Source organism: Sturnus vulgaris, unplaced genomic scaffold (assembly GCF_052056855.1).
Source record: "Sturnus vulgaris isolate bStuVul1 unplaced genomic scaffold, bStuVul1.hap1 Scaffold_1138, whole genome shotgun sequence".
Classification (NCBI taxonomy): Eukaryota; Metazoa; Chordata; class Aves; order Passeriformes; family Sturnidae; genus Sturnus; species Sturnus vulgaris.
The window spans coordinates 157055-181429 of record NW_028276043.1 but is presented as its reverse complement, the minus strand read 5'-3'; the positions used below and the strand labels follow the sequence as shown (position 1 = coordinate 181429).

The following is a 24375-nucleotide window of genomic DNA, read 5'->3' as shown; positions in this document are numbered from 1 at the left end:
TTTTTGGGGTGAAATTTTGGAATTTTGGGGTTTTTTTAGCCTTGCAAATTCATGGAATTTTACTGAAAAATTCTTGAATTTTGGAGCTTTTTTATCAATTTTTGGTCCATTTTTATGGGATTTTTGGGGGGATTTTTTGCTGGAATTTTCTGGAATTTCTGGCTTTTGAAAATTTGAGATTTTTGGGGTGAATTTGGGGAATTTTGGGTCATTTTTTCCCCCCTCAGTTTGAGATGCTGAACGCGGAGCTGGAGGGGAACCAGGACTTGGCCAATTCCCGCATGGCCGAGCTGGAGAAGCTGCAGCTGGAGCTGCAGGCGGCCGTCAGGGGACAGGAACGGCTCAAGGTGACACCGGGGGGGACATTTGGGGACATTGAGGGGATTGGGGACATTGGGGACATTGGGGACACTCAAGGGATTGGGGACATTTGGGGGGATTGGGGACCTTGGGGGACATTTGAGACACTGGGGACATTTGGGACATTGGGGACATTTGGGGGATTTGGGGACATTGAGGGGATTGGGGACATTTGGGGACATTGGGGACACTCAGGGCATTGGGGACGTTTGGGGGATTTGGGGACATTTGGGACATTGGGGACATTGAGGGGATTGGGGACATTGGGGGACATTTGGGGACATTGGGGATACTCAGGGTATTTGGGACATTGGGGGGATTTGGGGACCTTGGGGGACATTTGAGACGCTGGGGACATTTGGGACATTGGGGACATTTGGGGGATTTGGGGACATTGGGGACACTGGGGACACTCAGGGCATTGGGGACATTGGGGACATTGAGGGGATTTGGGGATTGAGGACATTTGAGGGATTGGGGACCTTGGGGGACATTTGGGACATTGGGGACATTTGGGGGACATTTGATGGAATTGGGGACACTCAGGGCATTGGGGACGTTTGGGGGATTTGGGAACATTGGGGCCGTCAGGGGACAGGAACGGCTCAAGGTGACACCGGGGGGGACATTTGGGGGATTTGGGGGATTTGGGGGATTGGGGACCTTGGGGGATTGGGGACATTGGGGACATTTGGGGGGATTTGGGGAATTGGGGACACTCAAGGCATTGGGGACATGGGGGACATTGAGGGGATTGGGGACATTGGGGACACTCAGGGCATTGGGGACGTTTGGGGGATTTGGGGACACTCAGGGGATTGGGGACATTTGAGGGATTGGGGACATTTGGGGACATTGAGGGGATTTGGGGGATTGAGGACATTTGGGGGCATTGGGGACCTTGGGGGACATTTGGGACATTGGGGACATTTGGGGGATTTGGGGACATTGGGGACATTGAGAGGATTGGGGACATTGGGGGGAATTGGGGAGATTTGGGGACATTTGGAGGATTTGGGGACATTGAGGGGATTTGGGCCATTGGGGCCATGAGGGGCCAGGAACGGCTCAAGGTGACATTTGGGGACATTCAGGTGTCTCTCAGGTGGCACTCAGGTATCACAGAGGTCACTCAGGTGTCCCTCAGGGTCACACAGGTGTCATTCAGGTGTCCCTCAGGTGTCCCTCAGGTGTACCTCAGGTATCACAGGTGTCCCTCAGGGTCACTCAGGTGTCACTCAGGTGTCACAGAGGTCACTCAGGTATCACTGAGGTGTCCCTCAGGGTCACTCAGGTGTCACTCAGGTGTCACTCAGGTATCACTGAGGTGTCCCTCAGGGTCACTCAGGTGTCACTCAGGTGTCCCAGAAGTCACTCAGGTATCACAGGTGTCACTCAGGTGTCACTCAGGTGTCCCTCAGGTGTCACTCAGGTATCACAGGTATCACTCAGCTGTCACTCAGGTGTCACAGGTGTCCCTCAGGGTCACTCAGGTGTCACAGAGGTCACTCAGGGTCACACAGGTATCACTCAGGTGTCACAGGTGTCCCTCAGGGTCACTCAGGTGTCACTCAGGTGTCACTCAGGTATCACAGGTATCACTCAGGTGTCACTCAGGTGTCACAGAGGTCACTCAGGGTCACACAGGGTCACTCAGGTGTCCCAGAAGTCACTCAGGTATCACAGGTGTCACACAGGTGTCCCTCAGGGTCACTCAGGTATCACAAAGGTCACTCAGGTGTCCCTCAGGTATCACAGGTGTCACACAGGTGTCGCTCAGGTGTCACAGGTATCACTGAGGTGTCACTCAGGTGTCACTGAGGTCCCTCAGGGTCACTCAGGTGTCCCTCAGGTGTCCCTCAGGGTCACACAGGTGTCACTCAGGTGTTCCCTCACCTGCCCAGGTGGCTCTGCGCTCCCTCCCCGAGGAGGCCGTCAAGGAGGCCCTGGAGTACAAGGTGCTGCAGTCTCAGTTCTCGCTGCTCTACCACGAGAGCCTGCAGGTGAAGACGCAGCTGGACGAGGCGCGGGCGCTGCTGCTGGCCACCAAAAACAGCCACCTGCGCCACATCGAGCACATGGAGGTGGGCACAGGTGTCCCCCAGGTGTCCCCAAGGTGTCCCCAGGGGGTTTTGGGGACATTTGGGGACGTTTTGGGGACATTTGGTGGCATTAATGTCCAAATAATTGCGATCCAAGATGGCCGCCGGCGCCACATAGAGAACATGGAGGTGGGCACAGGTGTCCCCAAGGGTTTTTGGGGATATTTGGGGACATTTTGGGGACATTTAGAGGCGTTAATGTCCAAATAATTGCGATCCAAGATGGCCACCTGTGCCACATGGAGCGCATGGAGGTGTCCCCAAGGTGTCCCCAGGGGTTTTGGGGATATTTTGGGATATTTTGGGGACATTTAGAGGCGTTAATGTCCAAATAATTCCAATCCAAGATGGCCGCCTGTGCCACATGGAGCGCATGGAGGTGTCCCCAAGGTGTCCCCAGGGGTTTTTGGGGATATTTGGGGACATTTTGGGGACATTTTGGGGACATTTGGTGGCGTTAATGTCCAAATAATTCCAATCCAAGATGGCCGCCTGTGCCACATGGAGCGCATGGAGGTGTCCCCAAGGTGTCCCCAGGGGTTTTTGGGGACATTTGGGGACGTTGTGGGGTCATTTTGTGGTGTTACTGTGTAAATAATTGTGATCCAAGATGGCCGCCGGTGCCATAAATCCCATAATTCCACATCCAAAATGGCCGCCAGTGTCATAAATCCCATAATTCCACATGCAAGATGGCCGCTAATACCATAAATCCCGTAATTCCACGTTCAAAATGGCCGGCGTTGCCATAAATCCCATAATTCCCTATTCAAAATGGCCGCCAGTTCCAAAAATCCCATAATTCCTCATCCAAGGTGGCCGCCGGTACTATAAGTACCATAATTCCTCATTCAAAATGGCCGGCAGTGTCATTAATCCCATAATTCCTCATCCAAGATGGCCACCGGTACTATAAGTCCCATAATTCCTCATTCAAAATGGCCGGCGTTGCCACAAATCCCATAATTCCCTATTCAAAATGGCCGCCAGTGTCATAAATCCCATAATTCTTCATCCAAGATGGCCACCGGTACTATAAGTCCCATAATTCCTCATTCAAAATGGCCGCCGGTGCCATAAATCCCATAATTCCACATCCAAGATGGCCGCCGGTACTATAAGTCCCATAATTCCTCATTCAAAATGGCCGCCGGTGCCATAAATCCCATAATTCCTTATTGAAAATGGCCGCCAGTTCCAAAAATCCCATAATTCCTCATCCAAGATGGCGGCCGGTACTACAAATCCTATAATTCCTCATTCAAAATGGCCGCCGGTACTACAAGTCCCATAATTCCTCATTCAAAATGGCCGCCGGTGCTATAAAATCCCAAGAAAACGCCCCAAAAATTCGTCAAAAAATCCCAAAATTTTCCCCCCCAAAAAAATTCTCCAAAAATCCAAAAAAAATCAGAAAAAAATCCTAAAAAAATCCCTAAAAGATAAAAAATAAAAATCAAAAAAAAAAAATCCTGAAAAAATTCTCAAAAAAACCCTCAAAAAAATTCTCAGAAAATCCCCCAAAATTTCCCAAAAATCCTCAAAAAAACCCACGAAAAATCACGAAAATTTGCCCCAAAAATCCGAAAAAATCGCTAAAAATTCCCCAAAAAATCTGGAAAAATTCCTAAAAACACTCAAAAAATTCCCTAAAAAATCCCAAAAAATTCTCAAAAAATCCCTAAAAAATCGCCCAAAAAAATCCCAAAAAATTCCCAAATTTTCCCAGAATTCCCAAATTTTCCCAAATTTCCCCCCCCAGAGTGACGAGCTGGGCGTGCAGAAGCGCCTGCGCACCGAGGTCATCCAGCTCGAGGACACCTTGGCCCAGGTGCGCAAGGAGTACGAGATGCTGCGCATCGAGTTCGAGCAGAACCTGGCGGCCAACGAGCAGGCAGGTGAGGAGAGCACACCTGGACACACCTGGGCACAGCTGGGATACACCTGGACACACCTGGGGATACCTGGGATACACCTGAGATACACCTGGGTACACCTGGGCACACCTGAGATACACCTGGATACACCTGGGGATACCTTGGATACACCTGGGCACACCTGGGGTACCTGCGATACACCTGGGGGCATCTGGGCACACCTGAGATACAACTGAGATACACTTGGGTTACCTGAGAGCACACCTGGGTACACCTGGGCACACCTGAGGTACACCTTGGCACAGCTGGGGTACATCTGGACACACTTGAGTACACCTGGGATACACCTGGGGTACCTGGGATACACCTGGGCACACCTGAGATACACCTGGGATACACCTGGGGATACCTGGAGTACCTGGGCACACCTGTACGAGATGCTGCGCATCGAGTTCAAGCAGAACCTGGCTGCCAACGAGCAGGCAGGTGAGGAGAGCGCACCTGGACACACCTGGGATACACCTGGACACACCTGGGGATACCTGGGATACACCTGAGATACACCTGGACACACCTGGGGATACACCTGGGCACACCTGAGATGCACCTTGGCACAGCTGGGGTACACCTGGACACGCTTGAGTACACCTGGGATACACCTGGGCACACCTGAGATACACCTGAGCACACCTGGGATACACCTGGGCACACCTGAGATACACCTGAGCACACCTGGGATACACCTGGGCACACCTGAGATACACCTGAGCACACCTGGCATACATTCTGGGTCACCTGGGCACACCTGGGGAAAACCAGGGGACATCTGGGGGAATCTGGAGACACCTGGGTTGGGTGAAACACACCTGGGCACACCTGGGTTCAGTTATCTCAGCAGGTGAGGCTCCCTTACCTGCCTTGTCTCACCTGTCTCTCACCTGTCTCTCACCTCTCTCACCTGTGTCTCACCTGTATCTCACCTGTGACTCACCTGTGTCTCACCTGTGTCTCACCTGTATCTCACCTGTGACTCACCTGTGTCTCACCTGTGTCTCACCTGTGACTCACCTGTATCTCACCTGTGTCTCACCTGTCTCTCACCTGTCTCTCACCTGTGTCTCACCTGTCTCTCACCTGTCTCTCACCTGTGTCTCACCTGTGTCTCACCTGTGCAGGCCCCATTAACCGTGAGATGCGTCACCTGATCAGTTCCCTGCAGAATCACAACCATCAGCTCAAGGGCGACGTGCAGCGCTACAAACGCAAACTGCGCGAGGTGCAGGCCGAGATCGGCAAGGTGAGCTCACCTGGGCACACCTGGGCACACCTGGGGGGCACCTGGGCACACCTGGGGGGCACCTGGGCACACCTGGGATACACCTGGGCACAGCTTGGATACACCTGGGCACACCTGGGCACACCTGGGTACACCTGGGCACACCTGGGATACACCTGGGCACAGCTTGGATACACCTGGGCACACCTAGATACACCTGGGTTACCTGAGAGCACACCTGGGTACACCTGGGCACACCTGAGATACACCTGGGATACACTTGGGATACACCTGGGCACACCTGGGGGGCACCTGGGCACACCTGGGGGGCACCTGAGAGCACCTGGGATACACCTGGGCACACCTGGGGGCACCTGGACACACTTTGGGGGCACCTGAGAGCTCACCTGGACACACCTGGGCCCATGTGGGAGCTCACCTGGATATACCTGGGCCACACCTGGGGCAGCTGGGACGTACCTGGACACACCTGGGCATACGTGGGATACACCTGGGGCACCTGGACACAACTGGGGCACCTGAGTGCTCACCTGGGGCACACCTGGGCACACCTGGGGCACACCTGAGAGCTCACCTGGATGCACTTGGGGATCCTGGGAGCTCACCTGGGCACACCTGGGGGGCACCTGGGCACACCTGGCGCACTTGGGAGCTCATCTGGGGCACCTGGGACACACCTGAGACACTCTGGGCCCACCTGGACACACCTCGACACAACTGGGGCACCTGGGTGCTCACCTGGGAGCTCACTTGGGCTCACCTGGGCACACCTGGGAGCTCAGCTGAGATAGCCAGGGCACACCTGGGCTCTTTAAAAAGTGGGCGTGGCCATGCCAAGGGGCGTGGCTTTTTAAAAAAATAGGGCGTGGCCCCTTTAAGACTGCGGGTGCACCTCAAAGGGGGCGTGGCCGCTTTAAAAGGGGGCGTGGCCTCTAAAAATGGGACCTGATCCCTTTAAGATTCGCTTAAAGGGGCGTGGCCCCCCAAAATAAAGCATGGCTCCTTTAAGAGTGGGTGTGGCCTAAAGGGGCGTGGCCTGCATGACTGGAGCGTGGCCCCTTTAAGAGTGGGCGTGGTCTAAAGGGGCGTGGCCCCTTTAAGAGTGGGCGTGGCCTCCCAAAATGAAGCGGGGCCCCTTTAAGAGCGCGGCTCAAACGGGGCGCGGCCCCTTTAAGGCGGTGGGTGGGGCTTAAAGGGGGAGTGGCCGGAATGGAGGCGTGGCCACTTTTAAGTGACCCCGCCCCCTCTTTTTTTTTCCTTCCTGTTTTAGCTCCGCCTCCAGGCCAGCGGCGCCCCGCCCCCACCCAGCCCCGCCCCTCCCCCACCCCCTCCCCCTTCCTCCTCCTCTTCCTCCTCAGGCCCCGCCCCTTCCTCCAGCTCCGCCCCTCCCCCCGAGGAAACCCCTCCCCCCACCCCCGCCCCTCCCCCCGCCGCCGACGACAAAGAGGGCGCGGCCACTTCCGGCCCCGCCCCTTCCGCCCAGGAGCCGCCCCCCAAGGCCGCCCCTCCCCCAGCCCAGAAGGAGGAAGAGGAGGAGGCTCCCCCGGGCCCCTCCCCCACCCCAAACCCCGCCCCCAGCCCCGCCCAGCCCCGCCCCCACCCCAAGGAGGCGGCCCCGCCCCTTCCCAGGCCACGCCCACCCGGGGGGAGGGGGGAGGGGCGGGAGAGGCCGAAGGGGGCGGGGCCGGAAGAGGGGAAGAAAAAAGACTCGGAGGTGCTGAAGCAGCTGAGGGCGGAGCTAAAGTGAGTGAGGGGGCGGGGATATGCTAATGAGACGGTAATGAGGGGGTTGGGGGAGGGGTTTGGGGTCATTTTGGGGGGATTTGGGGAAAATTTGGGGGATTTTTGGGAATTTTTGAGGGGATTTAGAGGGGTTCGGGCTTATTTTAAAGTCCATGATTATGCAAATGAGGTGGTAATGAAGGCGTGGTTATGCAAATGAGATGTTAATTGGGTGGTGGGGAGGGGTTTGGGGTCATTTTTGGGGGGATTATGGGGAAATTTGGGGGATTTTTGGGAATTTTTGAGGGGATTTAGAGGGGTTTGGGGTTATTTAAAAGTTTGTGATTTTGCAAATGAGGTGGTAATGAAGGCGTGGTTATGCAAATGAGATGGTAATGAGGGGATTGGGGGGTTGGGTCATTTTTGGAGGATTATGGGAAAATTTGGGGGATTTTTTGGAATTTTTGAGGGAATTTAAGGGGGTTTGGGCTTATGTTAAAGTCTATGATTATGCAAATGAGATACTAATGAATGCGTGGTTATGCAAATGAGATGCTAATTAGGTGGTGGGGGTTGGGGGATTTTTTGGGAGATTTGGGGAAAATTTTGGGGATTTTTGGGAGTTCTTGGAGGGGGTTTAGAGGGGTTTGGGGTTCTTTGAATGTTTATGATTATGCAAATGAGCTGGTAATGAAGGCGTGGTTATGCAAATGAGATGGTAAGGAGGGGCTGGGGAGGATTTGGGGAAAATTTGGGGGATTTTTGGGAATTTTTGGAGGGAGTTTCGGGGAATTTTGGGGTATTTTGCATGTTTATGCAAATGAGATAACGAAAGGGGCGTGTTTATGCAAATGAGATGTTAATTCGCCAGTCGTTTAAAATTGGGCTTTTTGGGCTTGAATTTTGGGGGTTTGGGGGTTTTTTGGGGTCAATTTTGGCGGGAATCGAAGCGGGAAAAAAAGTGGGCGTGGCCTCAAGGGGGACCCCATCCTTCTAATTATGCAAATGAGGCGCTAATTAGCCGCTAATTACCCCAGGAAAGCCCAGGAGAACCAGAAGGAGACGAAAAATTTTTTTGTGAATTTTTGGGACATTTTTGGGACAATTTTGGCGGGAATCGAAGTGGGAAAAAAGTGGGCGTGGCCTTAGGGGGGCCCCATCCTTCTAATTATGCAAATGAGTCGCTAATTAGGCGCTAATTACCCCAGGAAGGCCCAGGAGAACCAGAAGGAGACAAACATTTTTTTAGTGAATTTTTGGGGCATTTTGGGGTCAATTTTGGCGGGAATCGAAGCGGGAAAAAAGTGGGCGTGGCCTTGAACTGGGCGTGGTCGCTCTAATTATGCAAATGAGGCGCTAATTAGGCGCTAATTACCCCAGGAAAAGCCCAGGAGAACCAGAAGGAGACGAAAATTTTTTTTGTGAATTTTTGGGGCATTTTTGGGTCAATTTTGGCGGGAATCGAAGCGGGGAAAAGTGGGCGTGGCCTCAGGGGGGTCCCGATCCCTCTAATTATGCAAATGAGGCGCTAATTAGGCGCTAATTACCCCAGGAAAAGCCCAGGAGAACCAGGAAGTGATTAATTATTTTTTTTGTTAATTTTGGGGGCATTTTGGGGTCAATTTTGGCGGGAATCGAAGCGGGAAAAAAATGGGCGTGGCCTCAAGGGGGACCCGATCCCTCTAATTATGCAAATGAGGCGCTAATTAGGCGCTAATTACCCCAGGAAGGCCCAGGAGAACCAGAAGGAGACAAAAATTTTTTTAGTGAATTTTTGGGGCATTTTTGGGTCAATTTTGGCGGGAATCGAAGCGGGAAAAAAGTGGGCGTGGCCTTGAACTGGGCGTGGTCGCTCTAATTATGCAAATGAGGCGCTAATTAGGCGCTAATTACCCCAGGAAGGCCCAGGAGAACCAGAAGGAGACAAACATTTTTTTAGTGAATTTTTGGGGCATTTTGGGGTCAATTTTGGCGGGAATCGAAGCGGAAAAAAGGGGGCGTGGCCTAAGGCGGCGTGGTCGCTCTAATTATGCAAATGAGGCGCTAATTAGGCGCTAATTACCGCAGGAAAGCCCAGGAGAACCAGAAGGAGATGAAGCTGCTGCTGGACATGTACAAGTCGGCACCCAAGGAGCAGAGGGACAAAGTGACGCTGATGGCGGCCGAGAGGAAGAGCAAGGCCGAGGTAATTAGCGCTAATTAGGGCTAATTAAGGCTAATTAGGCCCCCCCGATTAGCAGCAGGGGGTGTGGTCCATAGGGTCCCGTGTCTTAATGAGGTTTTGGTCGTTAATTAGGGGTAATTAGGAGTGAAAATGAGGGAATTGAGGTGTGAATTAGGGTTAATTAGATGCTAATTATGGGTTAATTAGCGCTAATTAAGGCCCTAATTAACAGCAGGGTGTCCAGTCCCTACGATGCTGTGTCTTAATGAGGTTTTGGTTGTTAATTAGGGGTGAAAATGAGGGAATTGAGGTGTTAATTAGGGTTAATTAGATGCTAATTATGGGTTAATTAAGGCTAATTAGGTCCCCCAATTAACAGCAGGGGGTCTGGTCCATAGGGTCCCGTGTCTTAATGAGGTTTGGGTCGCTAATTAGGGGTAATTAGGGGTGAAAAATAGGGCAGTGAAGTGTGAATTAGGGTTAATTAGATGCTTATTAGCGCTAATTAACGGTAATTAGGTCCCTCAATTAACAGCAGGGGGTCTGGTCCATAGGGTCCCGTGTCTTAATGAGGTTTTGGTCGTTAATTAGGGGTAATTAGGGGTGAAAATGAGGGAATTGAGGTGTGAATTAGGGTTAATTAGATGCTAATTAGCGCTAATTAACGCTAATTAAGGCCCCAATTAACAGCAGGGAGTCTGGTCCATAGGATGCTGTGTCTTAATGAGGTTTTGGTCGTTAATTAGGGGTGAAAATTAAGGCATTGAGGCGTTAATTAGGCTTAATTATATGCTAATTAGCGCTAATTAAGGCTAATTAGGTCCCCCAATTAACAGCAGGGAGTCCGGTCCATAGGGTGCTGTGTCTTAATGAGGTTTTGGTTGTTAATTAGGGGTGAAAATGAGGGCGGTGAGGAGTTAATTAGGGCTAATTAGATGGTAATTATGGGGTAATTATGACTAATTAACGGCTAATTAATGATTAATTAACGAGCTGGAGGAGCTGCGTCAGCGCTGGCGGGAGCCAGAGGAGCGGGAACCAAAATTCCTCCTCATTATTAATCATTTTTATAAAGTTTTATTGCTTTATTAGTTACTTAATGGCTAATTAGAGACTTATTAGTGACTAATTAGTGACTAATTAATTAATTAATGAGCTGGAGGAGCTGCGTCAACCCTGGGAGACCCAAAATTCCTCCTTGCCGTTCATCTCTGCCGTGAACGCTAATTGGTTTATTAGTTACATAATGATTAATAATGACTTATTAGTGACTAATTAGTGACTAATTAATTAATTAATTAACGAGCTGGAGGAGCTGCGTCAGCGCTGGCGGGAGCTGGAGGAGCGGGAACCAAAATTCCTCCTGATCGTTAATCACTCCCATCAACTTTAATTGCCTTATTAGTTACTAAATAATGACTTATTAGTGACTAATTAGTGATTAATTAATTAATGAGCTGGAGGAGCTGCGTCAGCGCTGGCGGGAGCCGGAGGAGCGGGAACCAAAATTCCACCTCATTATTAATCATTCCCATCAACTTTAATTGCCTTATTAGTTATTTAATGGCTAATTAAGGAGTTATTAGCGACTAATTAATGGCTAATTAATTAATTAATGAGCTGGAGGAGCTGCGTCAGCGCTGGCGGGAGCTGGAGGAGCGGGAACCAAAATTCCTCCTTGCCATTCATCCTTGCCATGAACGTTAATTGCCTTATTAGTTATTTAATGGCTAATTAAGGAGTTATTAGCGACTAATTAATGACTAATTAATTAATTAATTAATGAGCTGGAGGAGCTGCGTCAGCGCTGGCGGGAGCTGGAGGAGCGCGAGCGCCGGGAGACCCAAAATTCCTCCTTATCATTAATCACTCCCATTAACTTTAATTGCTTTATTAGTTACTTAATGGCTAATTAGAGACTTATTGGTGACTAATTAATGGCTAATTAATTAATTAATTAATGAGCTGGAGGAGCTGCGTCAGCGCTGGCGGGAGCTGGAGGAGCGCGAGCGCAGGGAGACCCAAAATTCCTCCTGATCATTAATCACTCCCATCAACTTTAATTGCCTTATTAGTTATTTAATGGCTAATTAAGGAGTTATTAGCGACTAATTAATGGCTAATTCATTAATTAATTAATGAGCTGGAGGAGCTGCGTCAGCGCTGGCGGGAGCCGGAGGAGCGGGAACCAAAATTCCTCCTCATTATTGATAAACTTTTTAAAGTTTTATTGCCTTATTAGTTACTTAATGGCTAATTAAAGACTTATTAGTGACTAATTAACGGCTAATTAATTAATTAATTAACGAGCTGGAGGAGCTGCGTCAGCGCTGGCGGGAGCTGGAGGAGCGCGAGCGCCGGGAGAGTAAGAAGTTGGCGGACGAGGAGGCCCTGAGGAGGCTGAGGGTGAGCGAGGAGCAGATCGAGCACCTGCAGAGGAGACTGGCGGCCACCAAACAGGTGAGACTGCACACCTGGACACACCTGGGGACACACCTGGACAGGTGAGACAGCACACCTGGACAGGTGAGACTGCACACCTGGGGACACACCTGGGGACAGGTGAGACTGCACACCTGGACAGGTGAGACACACCTGGGGACACACCTGGGGACAGGTGAGACAGCACAGCTGGACAGGTGGGACAGCACACCTGGGCACAGGTGAGACAGAACACCTGGGCAGGTGAGACAGCACACCTGGGGACACACCTGGGGACAGGGGAGACAGCACACCTGGACAGGGGAGACAGCACACCTGGACAGGTGAGACAGCACACCTGGATAGGTGAGACAGCACACCTGGATAGGTGAGACAGCACACCTGGACACAGGTGAGACAGCACACCTGGGCACAGGTGAGACAGCACACCTGGGGACACACCTGGGGACATGTGAGACACAGCTGGGGACACCTGGGACACACCTGGGGACACCTGAGACACAGCTGGGATAGGTGAGACACATCTGGGGACACCTGAGATACACCTGGGACAGGTTAGACACACCTGGGGACACCTGGGACACACCTGAGACACACCTGGGGAGGGCTGGGACACACCTGGGGACAGCTGGGACACACCTGGACAGGTGAGGGGCAGCTCGAGCACCTGCAGAGGAGCCTGGCGGCCACCAAACATCCTGACCCGTTCACCAACGGCCGCCATCTTGTCCTGTTCCTTAATGGCGGCCATCTTGTATTCACTCATGACAGCCATCTTGTGTCATTCCATAAAGGCGGCCATCTTGTCTCCCATTCACTGATATCACCTCACAGCAGCCATCTTGCCCAACATCTGAAGGCGCCATCTTGTCTCTATGGGTTACAACCTCACGGCGGCCATCTTGCACCACCCCTGAGGGCGGCCATCTTGTCTCTATGGCATATGATATCGCTTCACGGCAGCCATCTTGCCCCACATCTGAAGGCCGCCATCTTGTCTCTATGGCTTATGATATCACTACACGGCGGCCATCTTGCCCCACATCTGAAGGCGGCCATCTTGTCTCTATCAGTTATTACATCACCTCATGGCGGCCATCTTGCCCCACATCTGAAGGCGGCCATCTTGTCTCTATGTATTACAATATCACTTCATGGCGGCCATCTTGCCTCACATCTGAAGGCGGCCATCTTGCCCCTACGTGTTACGACCTCACGGCGGCCATCTTTGCCTGGTTTCTCAGGAGGAGGAGGCACTGCTGTCGGAGATGGACGTGACGGGCCAGGCCTTCGAGGACGGCCATCTTGTACCATTCCTTAATGGCGGCCATATTGTCCTGTTCCTTAATGGCGGCCATCTTGTCTCTTTGAGTTATGATATCACTTCATGGCAGCCATCTTGCTCCACATCTAAAGGCGGCCATCTTGTCTCTGTGTATTATAATATTACGTCACTGCAGCCATCTTGCTCTGCCTCTGAAGGCGGCCATCTTGTCTCTATGGGTTACAACCTCACAGCAGCCATCTTGCCCAATTCTTTGTTGGCGGCCATCTTGTCCCTATGAGTTATGATATCACTTCACGGCGGCCATCTTGCCCGACATCTGAAGCCGGCCATCTTGTCTCTATTGGTTACGACATCACAGCAGACATCTTGCACCACCCCTGAGGGCGGCCATCTTGTCTCTATGGCATTTGATACCGCTTCACGGCAGCCATCTTGCCCCACATCTGAAGGCGGCCATCTTGTGTCTATCAGTTATTACATCACCTCACGGCGGCCATCTTGCTCCACATCTGAAGGCGGCCATCTTGCCTCTATGGATTATGCTATCACTTCACGGCGGCCATCTTGTCTCTAAGTATTATGATATCACTTCACGGCGGCCATCTTGCTCCACATCTGACAGCAGCCATATTGTCTCTATGAGTTATGCTATGACTTCACGGCGGCCATCTTGCCCCACGCCCGTAGGCCGCCATCTTGCCATTACGTGTTACGACCTCACGGCGGCCATCTTTGCCTGGTTTCTCAGGAGGAGGAGGCGCTGCTGTCAGAGATGGACGTGACGGGCCAGGCCTTCGAGGACATGCAGGAGCAGAACCTGCGGCTGCTGCAGCAGCTGCGCGAGAAGGACGACGCCAACTTCAAGCTGATGTCGGAGCGGATCAAAGCGAACCAGATCCACAAACTGCTGAGGGAGGAGAAGGACGAGCTGGCAGAGCAGGTGCTGGCCCTGAAAGCGCAGGTGAGGGAGGGTTAATTAATTATTAATTAATTAATTATTAATTATTTAGTAATTACGAACGGTCGGTAGCGAGGGCGGGGTCGTGGTCAGGGGGGTCCGAGGGGTCGGTGGGCGGTGAAGAGAAATAAGTGAGGGTTGAAGAGGGGTTAATTGCGCCGATTAATTAGCGGATTGCGCTAATTAATGATTAATTAATGACTGATTAATGGCTGTGGAAGACAGAGCAGGAGGTGAAGAGGATCAGAGCTTAATAATTGCTAATAATTGGCTAATGAGCCCTTAATTTTGTTTGAAATATTGTAATTTCACCTATTAATGAGCGGATTTTGCTAATTAATACCTAATTAAGGACTAATTAATGGTTGTGGAAGGCAGAGCAGGAGCTCAAGAGGATCAGGCCTTAATAATTGCTAATAATTGGCTAATAAAGCCTTAATTTTGTCTCAAATCACCAGGATTTCATCTATTAAAGAGTGGATTTCGCTAATTAATAACTAATTAATGACTAATTAATGATTATCGCAGGTGGAGGTGCAGTTGCAGGTGGAGCAGGACCTCAAGAAAACCAATCAGGCCTTAATAATTGCTAATAATTGGCTAATAAATCCTTAATTTTGACTAAAATCACCATAATTTCACCTATTAACGAGCGGATTTCGCTAATTAATAACTAATTAATAACTAATTAATGATTGTGGCAGGTGGAGGCACAGCTGCAGGTGGTGCAGAAGCTGGAGGAGAAGGAGAGGGGCTTATCAGGCCCTAATAATTGGCTAATAATGGGCTAATAAAGGCCTAAAACCGCCATAATTTCACCTATTAACGAGCGGATTTCGCTAATTAACAACTAATTAATAACTAATTAATGATTATCACAGGTGGAGGCTCAGCTGCAGGTGGTGCAGAAGCTGGAGGAGAAGGAGAGGGGCCTGCAGAGCGCCCTGGGAGCCGTGGAGAAGGAGCTGAGCCTGCGCTCGCAGGCGCTCGAGCTGCACAAGAGGAAGGTGAGCGGCCACAGGTGTGGCACAGGTGTGTCCAGGTGTGTCCTAATGGGCCTCAGGTGTGTCCTAATGGGCCTCAGGTGGGCACAGGTGTGCACAGGTGTGTCCTAATGGGCCTCAGGTGTGCACAGGTGTGTCCTAATGGGCCTCAGGTGGGCACAGGTGTGCACAGGTGTGTCCTAATGGGCCTCAGGTGTGTCCAGGTGTGTTCTGATGGGCCTCAGGTGGGCACAGGTGGGTTCTAATGGGCCTCAGGTGTGTCCTAATGGGCCTCAGGTGGGCACAGGTGTGTCCCAGTGGAGCCCAGGTGTGCTACAGGTGTGTTATAATGGCCACAGGTGGGCACAGGTGTGTTCTAATGGGCCTCAGGTGTGCACAGGTGTGGTACAGGTGTGTTCTAATGGGCCTCAGGTGTTTCCAGGTGTGTCTAGGTATGTTCTACTGGGCCTCAGGTAGGCACAGGTGTGTCCTAATGGGCCTCAGGTGTGTCCTAATGGGCCTCAGGTGGGCACAGGTGTGCCACAGGTGGAGACAGGTGTGTTATAATAGGGACAGGTGTGGTAGAGGTGTGTTCTAATGGGCCTCAGGTGTGCTACAGATGGGCACAGGTGTGTCCCAGGGGGGCACAGGTGTGTCCTAATGGGCCACAGGTGTGTCCTAATGGGCCTCAGGTGTGTCCGGGTGTATCCAGGTGGGCACACGTGTTTTATAATGGGGACAGGTGTGGCACAGGTGGGCACAGGTGTGGCACAGGTGTGTTATAATGGGCACAGGTATGGCACAGGTGTGTCCTGATGGTTCTCAAGTGTGCCCAGGTGTATCTTAGGTGTGCCCAGGTGTATCTTAGGCATACCCAGGTGTGCTCAGGTGTGCCCAGGTGTACTCCAGGTGTGCCCAGGTGTATCTTAGGTGTGCCCAGGTGTGCTCAGGTGTGCCCAGGTGTACTCCAGGTGTGCCCAGGTGTATTTTAGCCATACCCAGGTGTACCTTAGGTGTGTCCAGGTGCCCCCAGGTGTACCCAGGTGTACGTTAGCCTTACCCAGGTGTATCCCAGGTGCCCCCAGGTGTGTCCAGGTGTGCCCAGGTGTATCACAGGTGTGCCCAGGTGTATCCCAGGTGTGCCCAGGTGTATCTTAGGCATACCCAGGTGTATCTTAGGTGTGCCCAGGTGCCCCCAGGAGTATCCAGGTGTATCCCAGGTGCCCCCAGGTGTGCTCACCTGTCTCACCTGTCTCACCTGTGCCCCCCCCCAGGCCGTGGAGGCCGCCCAGCTGGCCGAGGACCTGCGGGCTCAAGGTGAGCACGTGCAGGCGCGGCTCCGCGAGCTCCAGGTGTGCCCAGGTGCCCCCAGGTGTATCTTAGCCGTACTCAGGTGTATCCCAGGTGTGCCCAGGTGTATCCCAGGTCTACCCAGGTGTATCTTAGCCATATCCAGGTGTGCCCAGGTGTATCACAGGTGTGCCCAGGTATACTCAGGTGTATCCCAGGTGTGCCCAGGTGTATCTTAGGCATACCCAGGTGTACTCAGGTGTATCCAGGTGTATCACAGGTGTGCCCAGGTGTATCTTAGATGTGCCCAGGTGTACCCAGGTGTATCTTAGCCATATCCAGGTGTGCCCAGGTGTACTCAGGTGTATCCAGGTGTATCTTAGCCATACCCAGGTGTATCTTAGGTGTGTCCAGGTGCCCCCAGGTGTATCTTAGCCATATCCAGGTGTGCCCAGGTGTATGCCAGGTGTACCCAGGTGTATCTTAGGCATACCCAGGTGTATCTTAGGTGTGCCCAGGTGTGCTCAGGTGTACCCAGGTGTACGTTAGCCTTACCCAGGTGTATCCCAGGTGCCCCCAGCTGTGTCCAGGTGTGCCCACCTGTCTCACCTGTGCCCCCCCCAGGCTGTCGAGGCCGCCCAGCTGGCCGAGGACCTGCGGGCTCAAGGTGAGCACGTGCAGGCGCGGCTCCGCGAGCTCCAGGTGTGCCCAGGTGTATCCCAGGTGTACCCAGGTGTATCCAGGTGTATCTTAGCCATATCCAGGTGTGCCCAGGTGTATCCCAGGTGTGCCCAGGTATACTCAGGTGTATCCCAGGTGTGCCCAGGTGTATCTTAGGTGCCCCCAGGTGTACTCAGGTGTATCCAGGTGTATCACAGGTGTGCCCAGGTGTATCTTAGATGTGCCCAGGTGTACCCAGGTGTATCTTAGCCATATCCAGGTGTGCCCAGGTGTATGCCAGGTGTACCCAGGTGTATCTTAGGCATACCCAGGTGTATCTTAGGTGTGCCCAGGTGTGCTCAGGTGTATCCAGGTGTATCTTAGCCATACCCAGGTGTATCTTAGTTGTGTCCAGGTGTGCCCAGGTGTATCTCAGGTGTGCCCAGGTGTATCTCAGGTGTGCCCAGGTGTATCTTAGGCATACCCAGGTGTATCTTAGGTGTGCCCAGGTGTGCCCAGGTGCCCCCAGGAGTATCCAGGTGTATCCCAGGTGTGCCCACCTGTCTCACCTGTCTCACCTGTGCCCCCCCCCAGGCCGTGGAGGCCGCCCAGCTGGCCGAGGACCTGCGGGCTCAAGGTGAGCACGTGCAGGCGCGGCTCCGCGAGCTCCAGGTGTGCCCAGGTGCCCCCAGGTGTATTTTAGCCGTACTCAGGTGTATCCCAGGTGTGCCCAGGTGTATCCCAGGTGTACCCAGGTGTATCTTAGCCATATCCAGGTGTGCCCAGGTGTATCCCAGGTGTGCCCAGGTATACTCAGGTGTATCCCAGGTGTGCCCAGGTGTATCTTAGGCATACCCAGGTGTACTCAGGTGTATCCAGGTGTATCACAGGTGTGCCCGGGTGTATCTTAGATGTGCCCTGGTGTGCCCAGGTGTATCTTAGCCATATCCAGGTGTGCCCAGGTGTACTCAGGTGTATCCAGGTGTATCTTAGCCATACCCAGGTGTATCTTAGGTGTGCTCAGGTGTACCGAGGTGTATCTTAGCCATACCCAGGTGTGCCCAACTGTATCACAGGTGTGCCCAGGTGTATGTTAGGCATACCCAGGTGTATCTTAGGTGTGCCCAGGTGCCCCCAGGAATATCCAGGTGTATCCCAGGTGTGGCCAGGTGTGCCCACCTGTCTCACCTGTCTCACCTGTGCCCCCCCCAGGCCGTGGAGGCCGCCCAGCTGGCCGAGGACCTGCGGGCTCAAGGTGAGCACGTGCAGGCGCGGCTCCGCGAGCTCCAGGTGTGCCCAGGTGTATCCCAGGTGTATCCAGGTGTATCTTAGCCATATCCAGGTGTGCCCAGGTGTATCCCAGGTGTGCCCAGGTATACTCAGGTGTATCCCAGGTGTGCCCAGGTGTATCTTAGGTGCCCCCAGGTGTACTCAGGTGTATCCAGGTGTATCACAGGTGTGCCCAGGTGTATCTTAGGCATACCCAGGTGTACTCAGGTGTATCCAGGTGTATCACAGGTGTGCCCAGGTGTATCTTAGATGTGCCCTGGTGTGCCCAGGTGTATCTTAGCCATATCCAGGTGTGCCCAGGTGTATCCCAGGTGTGCCCAGGTGTATGTTAGGCATACCCAGGTGTATCTTAGGTGTGCCCAGGTGTGCTCAGGTGTACCCAGGTGTACGTTAGCCTTACCCAGGTGTATCCCAGGTGCCCCCAGGTGCGTCCAGGTGTGCCCACCTGTCTCACCTGTCTCACCTGTGCCCCCCCCCAGGCCGTGGAGGCCGCCCAGCTGGCCGAGGACCTGCGGGCTCAAGGTGAGCACGTGCAGGCGCGGCTCCGCGAGCTCCAGGTGTGCGCGGCCGAGAACCGAGCGGCCAAGGACAAAGAATCGCTGAGCCTCAAGAGGGCGCAGGTGAGCACGGGGAATTCTGGGAAATTTTTGGGGGGGGGTTTGGGGGGTTTTTTTGGGATTTTGAGGGATTTTTTGGGATTTTTTGGGGGTTTTTTGGGGGATTTTTTTGGGGTTTTTTAAGGGGTTTTTTGGGTTTTTTTAAGGGTTTTTTGGGGATTTTTGGGGGATTTTTTTTGTTTTTGGGGTTTTTTTGGGGGATTTTTTGGGGATTTTTTGGGTGATTTTTTGGGGAATTTTTGAGATTTTTTGGGGATTTTTTGGGGGGTTTTTTAAGGGTTTTTTTGGGTGATTTTTGGGGGATTTTTTGGGGTTTTTTAGGGATTTTTTTAGATTTTTGGAGGTTTTTTGGGGGATTTTTTGGGGATTTTTTTGAGATTTTTGGGGGATTTTTTGGGATTTTTTGGGTGATTTTTGGGGGGAATTTTTGGGGATTTTTTGGGGATTTTGGGGTGTTTTTGGGGGATTTTTTTGAGATTTTTGGGGGATTTGGGGGGATTTTTTGGGGATTTTTGGGTGTTTTTTGGGGATTTTTTGGGGGTTTTTTGGGAATTTTTGGGAATTTTTTTATTTTTTAGGGATTTTTTTGAGATTTTTGGGGTTTTTTGGGGGGATTTTTAAGGGTTTTTGGGGGGACTTTTTGGGATTTTTTTTGAGATTTTTTGGGGATTTTGGGGGGTTTTTAAGGGTTTTTTTGGAGGATTTTTTGGGGATTTTTTGGGTGATTTTTTGGGATTTTTTGGGGATTTTAAAAGGCTTTTTGGGGGGATTTTTTGGGGATTTTTGGGTGTTTTTTAGGAATATTTTTGGGTTTTTTGGGATTTTTTGGGGATTTTTTGGGTGATTTTTTTGGAATTTTTGGGGTGATTTTTTGGGCATTTTTTTGAGATTTTTTGGGGGGATTTTTTCACCGTTTCTTCCCCTTTTCCCATCGCCATTTTTTCCCTTCCATCCCTTTTTTTTTTTTTTTTTTTTTTTTTTTTTTTTTTTTTTCTCCCCTTCCGTGTCCCGTTGGGTCCTGGCAGGAGGAGCTGTCGCGGCTGCGCCGGAAGTTGGAGAAGCAGCGCAAGGTGGAGGTGTACGCCGACGCCGACCAGATCCTGCAGGAGGAGATCAAAGAGTACAGGGTCAGCCCGGGGGGGGGGGCTCCAGAAATTTCTGTGACCTTCCAGGACCTTCCTGGGACCTTCCAGGACCTTTCTGGGGTTTTTTGTGACCTTCCAGGACCTTCCTGGGACCTTCCAGGACCTTCCTGGCGTTTTCTGGGGTTTTTTTGTGACCTTCCAGGACTTTCTGGGATTTTCTGAGACCTTTCTGGGATTTTCTGTGACCTTCCAGGACCTTCTGGAACCTTTTGGGGACTTCCAGAACCTTTCTGGGGTTTTTTTGGGACCTACCGCGACCTTTCTGGGGTTTTTTTGTGACCTTCCAGGACCTTTCTGGGGCCTTCCAGGACCTTCTGGAACCTTTTGGGGACTTCCAGGACCTTTCTGGGGTTTTTCTGGGGCCTTCCAGGACCTTTCTGGGGTTTTTCTGGGACCTTCCGGGACCTTTCTGGGGTTTTTTGTAACATTCCAGGACCTTTCTGGGGTTTTCTGTGACCTTCCAGGACCTTTTGGGGGCTTTCTGGGATCTTCCAGGACCTTTTGGGGGCCTTTTGGGATCTTCTGGGACCTTCCAGGACCTTCTGGGGTTTTTTTGTGACATTCCAGGACCTTTCTGGGGTTTATCTGGGACCTTCCAGGACCTTTTGGGGGCGTTTTGGGACCTTCCAGGACCTTTCTGGGGGTTCCTGTGACCTTCCAGGACCTTTTGGGGCTTTCTGGGACATTCCAGGACTTTCTGTGAACTTCCAGGACCTTCTGGGGGTTTTTTGGGACCTTACAGGACCTTCTGGGACCTTCCAGGACCTTTCTGGGGCCTTCCAGGACCTTTCTGAAATTTTCTGGGACCTCCTAGGACTTTTCTGGAGTTTTCTGTGACCTTCCAGGACTTTCTGTGACCTTCCAGGACCTTTCTGGGGCCTTCTGGGGTCTTCCAGAACTTTCTGTGACCTTCCAGGACCTTCCTGGCGTTTTCTGGGGTTTTCTGGGACCTTCCAGGACCTTCTGGGGTTTTTCTGGGACCTTTCTGGGTTTTTTTGTGACCTTCCTGGACCTTTCTGTGACCTTTCTGGGATTTTCTGGCACCTTCCAGGACCTTTCTGGGGTTTTTCTGGGGCCTTCCAGGACCTTTTGGGGGCCTTTTGGGGTTTTTTGGGACCTTCCAGGACCTTTTGGGACCTTCCAGGACCTTTCTGTGACCTTCCAGGACCTTTCTGGGGTTTTTCTGTGACCTTCCAGGACCTTTCTGGGGGTTCCTGTGACCTTCCAGGACCTTCTGGGGTTTTCTGGGACCTTCCAGGACCTTTTGGGGGCCTTTAGGGGCCTTCCAGGACCTTTTGGGGCCTTCTGGGATTTTTTGGGACCTTCCAGGACCTTCTGGGATTTTTTTTTTTGGGACCTTCCAGGACCTTTCTGGGGCCTTTTGGGACCTTCTGGAACCTTCCAGGACCTTCTTGCCTTTAATGACTCTTAATTAATGATCTCAGCCGACTTTTAATGACCTTTAATGAACTTTAATTATTTTTAATTGCCATTAATGGCTTCTAATGACTTCCACTGACCTTTAATGATTTTTAATTGCTGTTAATGATCATTAATGACCTTTAATGGCTTTTAATGACTTTTAATTATTTTTAATGACCGTTAATGGCCATTAATGACTTCTAATGATCTCGGTTGATCTTTAATGACTTTTAACGGCTTTTAATGATTATTAATGACCGCTAACGACTTCTAACGACTTCAGTAGAGCTTTAATGACTTTTAATTGTTATTAATTACTTTTAATGATTCGAATGGATCATTAAAAGCTTCGGTTGACCTTTAACGATCTCGGTTGACCATTAATGACTATTAATTGCTCTTAATGACCATTAATGACTTCTAACGATCTCAGTTGACCTTTAATGACCATTAATGACCATTAATGATCCCAGTTGACCTTTAATGACCATTAATGACTTTTAATTGCTCTTAATGACCATTAATGACTTCTAATGACCTCAGTTGACCTTTAATGACCATTAATGATCCCAGTTGACCTTTAATGACCATTAATGACTTTTAATTGCTCTTAATGACCATTAATGGCTTCTAATGACCTCAGTTGACCTTTAACGATCTCGATTGACTTTTAATGACCATTAATGACCACTGATGACCTTTAATGACCATTAATGACCTTTAATGAGCCCAGTTGACCTTTAATGATCTCGGTTGACTTTTAATGACCATTAATGACCCTTTAATGACCTTTAATGATCTCAGTTGACCTTTAACCATCTTGGTTGACTTTCAATGACCATTAATGACCATTAATGACCATTAATGACGTCAGTTGACCTTTAACGATCTCGGTTGACTTTTAATGACCATTAATGACTTCTAATGACTCCGCTTGACCTTTAATCACCATTAACGACCCTTAATGACCATTAATGACCCTTTAATGACCCCAGTTGATCTTTAATGACCATTAATGACTTCTAATGGTCTCAGTTGACCTTTAACGATCTTGGTTGACTTTCAATGACCATTAATGACCATTAATGACCATTAATGACCTTAGTTCACCTTTAATGACCTCGGTTGACCTTTAATGACCATTAATGACCTTTAGTGGCCATTAATGACCTTTAATGATCCCAGTTGACCTTTTATGACCCTTAATGACCACTAATGACCCTTTAATGACCATTAATGACCCTTTAATGACCCCAGTTAATCTTTAATGACCATTAATGACTTCCAATGACCTCAGTTGGCCTTTAACGATCTCGGTTGATTTTCAATGACCATTAATGACCTTTAATGACCTCAGTTGACCTTTAATGACGTCAGTTGACCTTTAACGATCTCGGTTGACTTTTAACCACCGTTAATGACTTCCAATGACTCCGCTTGACCTTTAATCACCATTAACGACCCTTAATGACCCTTAATGACCCTTAATGACCGTTAATTCCCCCCCCCCCCCCCGGCCAGGCCCGCCTGACGTGCCCGTGCTGCAACGCGCGCAAGAAGGACGCGGTGCTGACCAAGTGCTTCCACGTCTTCTGCTTCGAGTGCGTCAAGAGCCGCTACGACACGCGGCAGCGCAAGTGCCCCAAGTGCAACGCGGCCTTCGGCGCCCACGACTTCCACCGCGTCTACATCAGCTGAGGCCGGCCCCCCCGATGGGCCACTGGGGGGGGGGTCACCTCCCCGTGGTCATTTGGGGTCATTCGTGGTCGTTTGGGGTCACCTGGTGGTCATTCGGGGTCATTCGTGGTCACCCTGTGGTCATTCGTGGTCACCTGGTGATCATTCGTGGTCATTCATGGTCATTTGTGGTTACCTGGTGGTCACTCATGGTCACTCTGTGGTCCTTCATGGTCACCTGTTAGTCACTCGTGGTCACTCATGGTCATTCATGGTCACTCTGTGGTCCTTCATGGTCACCTGGTGGTCATTCGTGGTCACCTGGTGGTCACTCGTGGTCATTCGTGGTCATTTGTGGTCACCCCGTGGTCACCTGGTGGTCACTCATGGTCACTCTGTGGTCCTTCATGGTCACCTGGTGGTCACTCGTAGTCACTCATGGTCACTCGTGGTCATTCATGGTCATTTGGGGTCACCCCGTGGTCATTCATGGTGACTCCTGGTCATTCATGGTCACCTGGTGGTCATTTGTGGTCACCCCGTGGTCGTTTGTGGTCACCTGGTGGTCACTCATGGTCACTCTGTGGTCATTTCATGTCCATTCCATGGTGATCAATGACCACCCCATGATGACCAATGGTCGCTCGTGGTCACCTGGTGGTCACCTGGTGGTCACTCGTGGTCACCTGGTGGTCATTCCTGGTCATTCGTGGTCATTCGTGGTCACCCCGTGGTCACTCATGGTCACTCTGTGGTCACTCTGTGTCAATCCCATGGTGACCAATGACCACCCCATGATGACCAATGGTCACTCGTGGTCACCTGGTGGTCACTTGTGGTCATCCCGTGGTCATTTGTGGTCACCTGGTGGTCACCTGGTGGTCACCTGGTGGTCACTCGTGGTCACTCATGGTCATTCATGGTCACCTTGTGGTCATCTCTTGTCACCCCATGGTCATTCGTGGTCACCTGGTGGTCACTCGTGGTCATTCGTGGTCATCCCGTGTCCACCCCATGGTGACAGTGACCACCTGTGGTCACTCTGTGTCCATCCCATGGTGGCCAATGACCATCCATGGTC

At 51.2% G+C, this 24375-nt stretch overlaps 1 protein-coding gene across 1 annotated transcript in view; it reads left to right on the top strand.

Moving 5' to 3' along the window:
- LOC106864623 (E3 ubiquitin-protein ligase BRE1B-like) overlaps positions 1-23532 on the top strand; it is a gene marked incomplete at its 5' end in the record, with an annotated part of 36898 nt that extends 13366 nt beyond the window's left edge. The window contains 12 exons of the mRNA XM_088157584.1: positions 228-347; positions 2265-2444; positions 4225-4360; positions 5515-5636; positions 6907-7379; positions 9426-9543; positions 11833-11982; positions 14001-14213; positions 15092-15217; positions 18913-19053; positions 20076-20177; positions 23139-23532. Coding sequence (XP_088013710.1) covers positions 228-347; positions 2265-2444; positions 4225-4360; positions 5515-5636; positions 6907-7379; positions 9426-9543; positions 11833-11982; positions 14001-14213; positions 15092-15217; positions 18913-19053; positions 20076-20177; positions 23139-23315 — 2058 coding nt within the window. The remainder of the gene's footprint in view (positions 1-227; positions 348-2264; positions 2445-4224; positions 4361-5514; positions 5637-6906; positions 7380-9425; positions 9544-11832; positions 11983-14000; positions 14214-15091; positions 15218-18912; positions 19054-20075; positions 20178-23138) is intronic.
- Between the last annotated feature and the right edge of the window lie 843 nt (positions 23533-24375).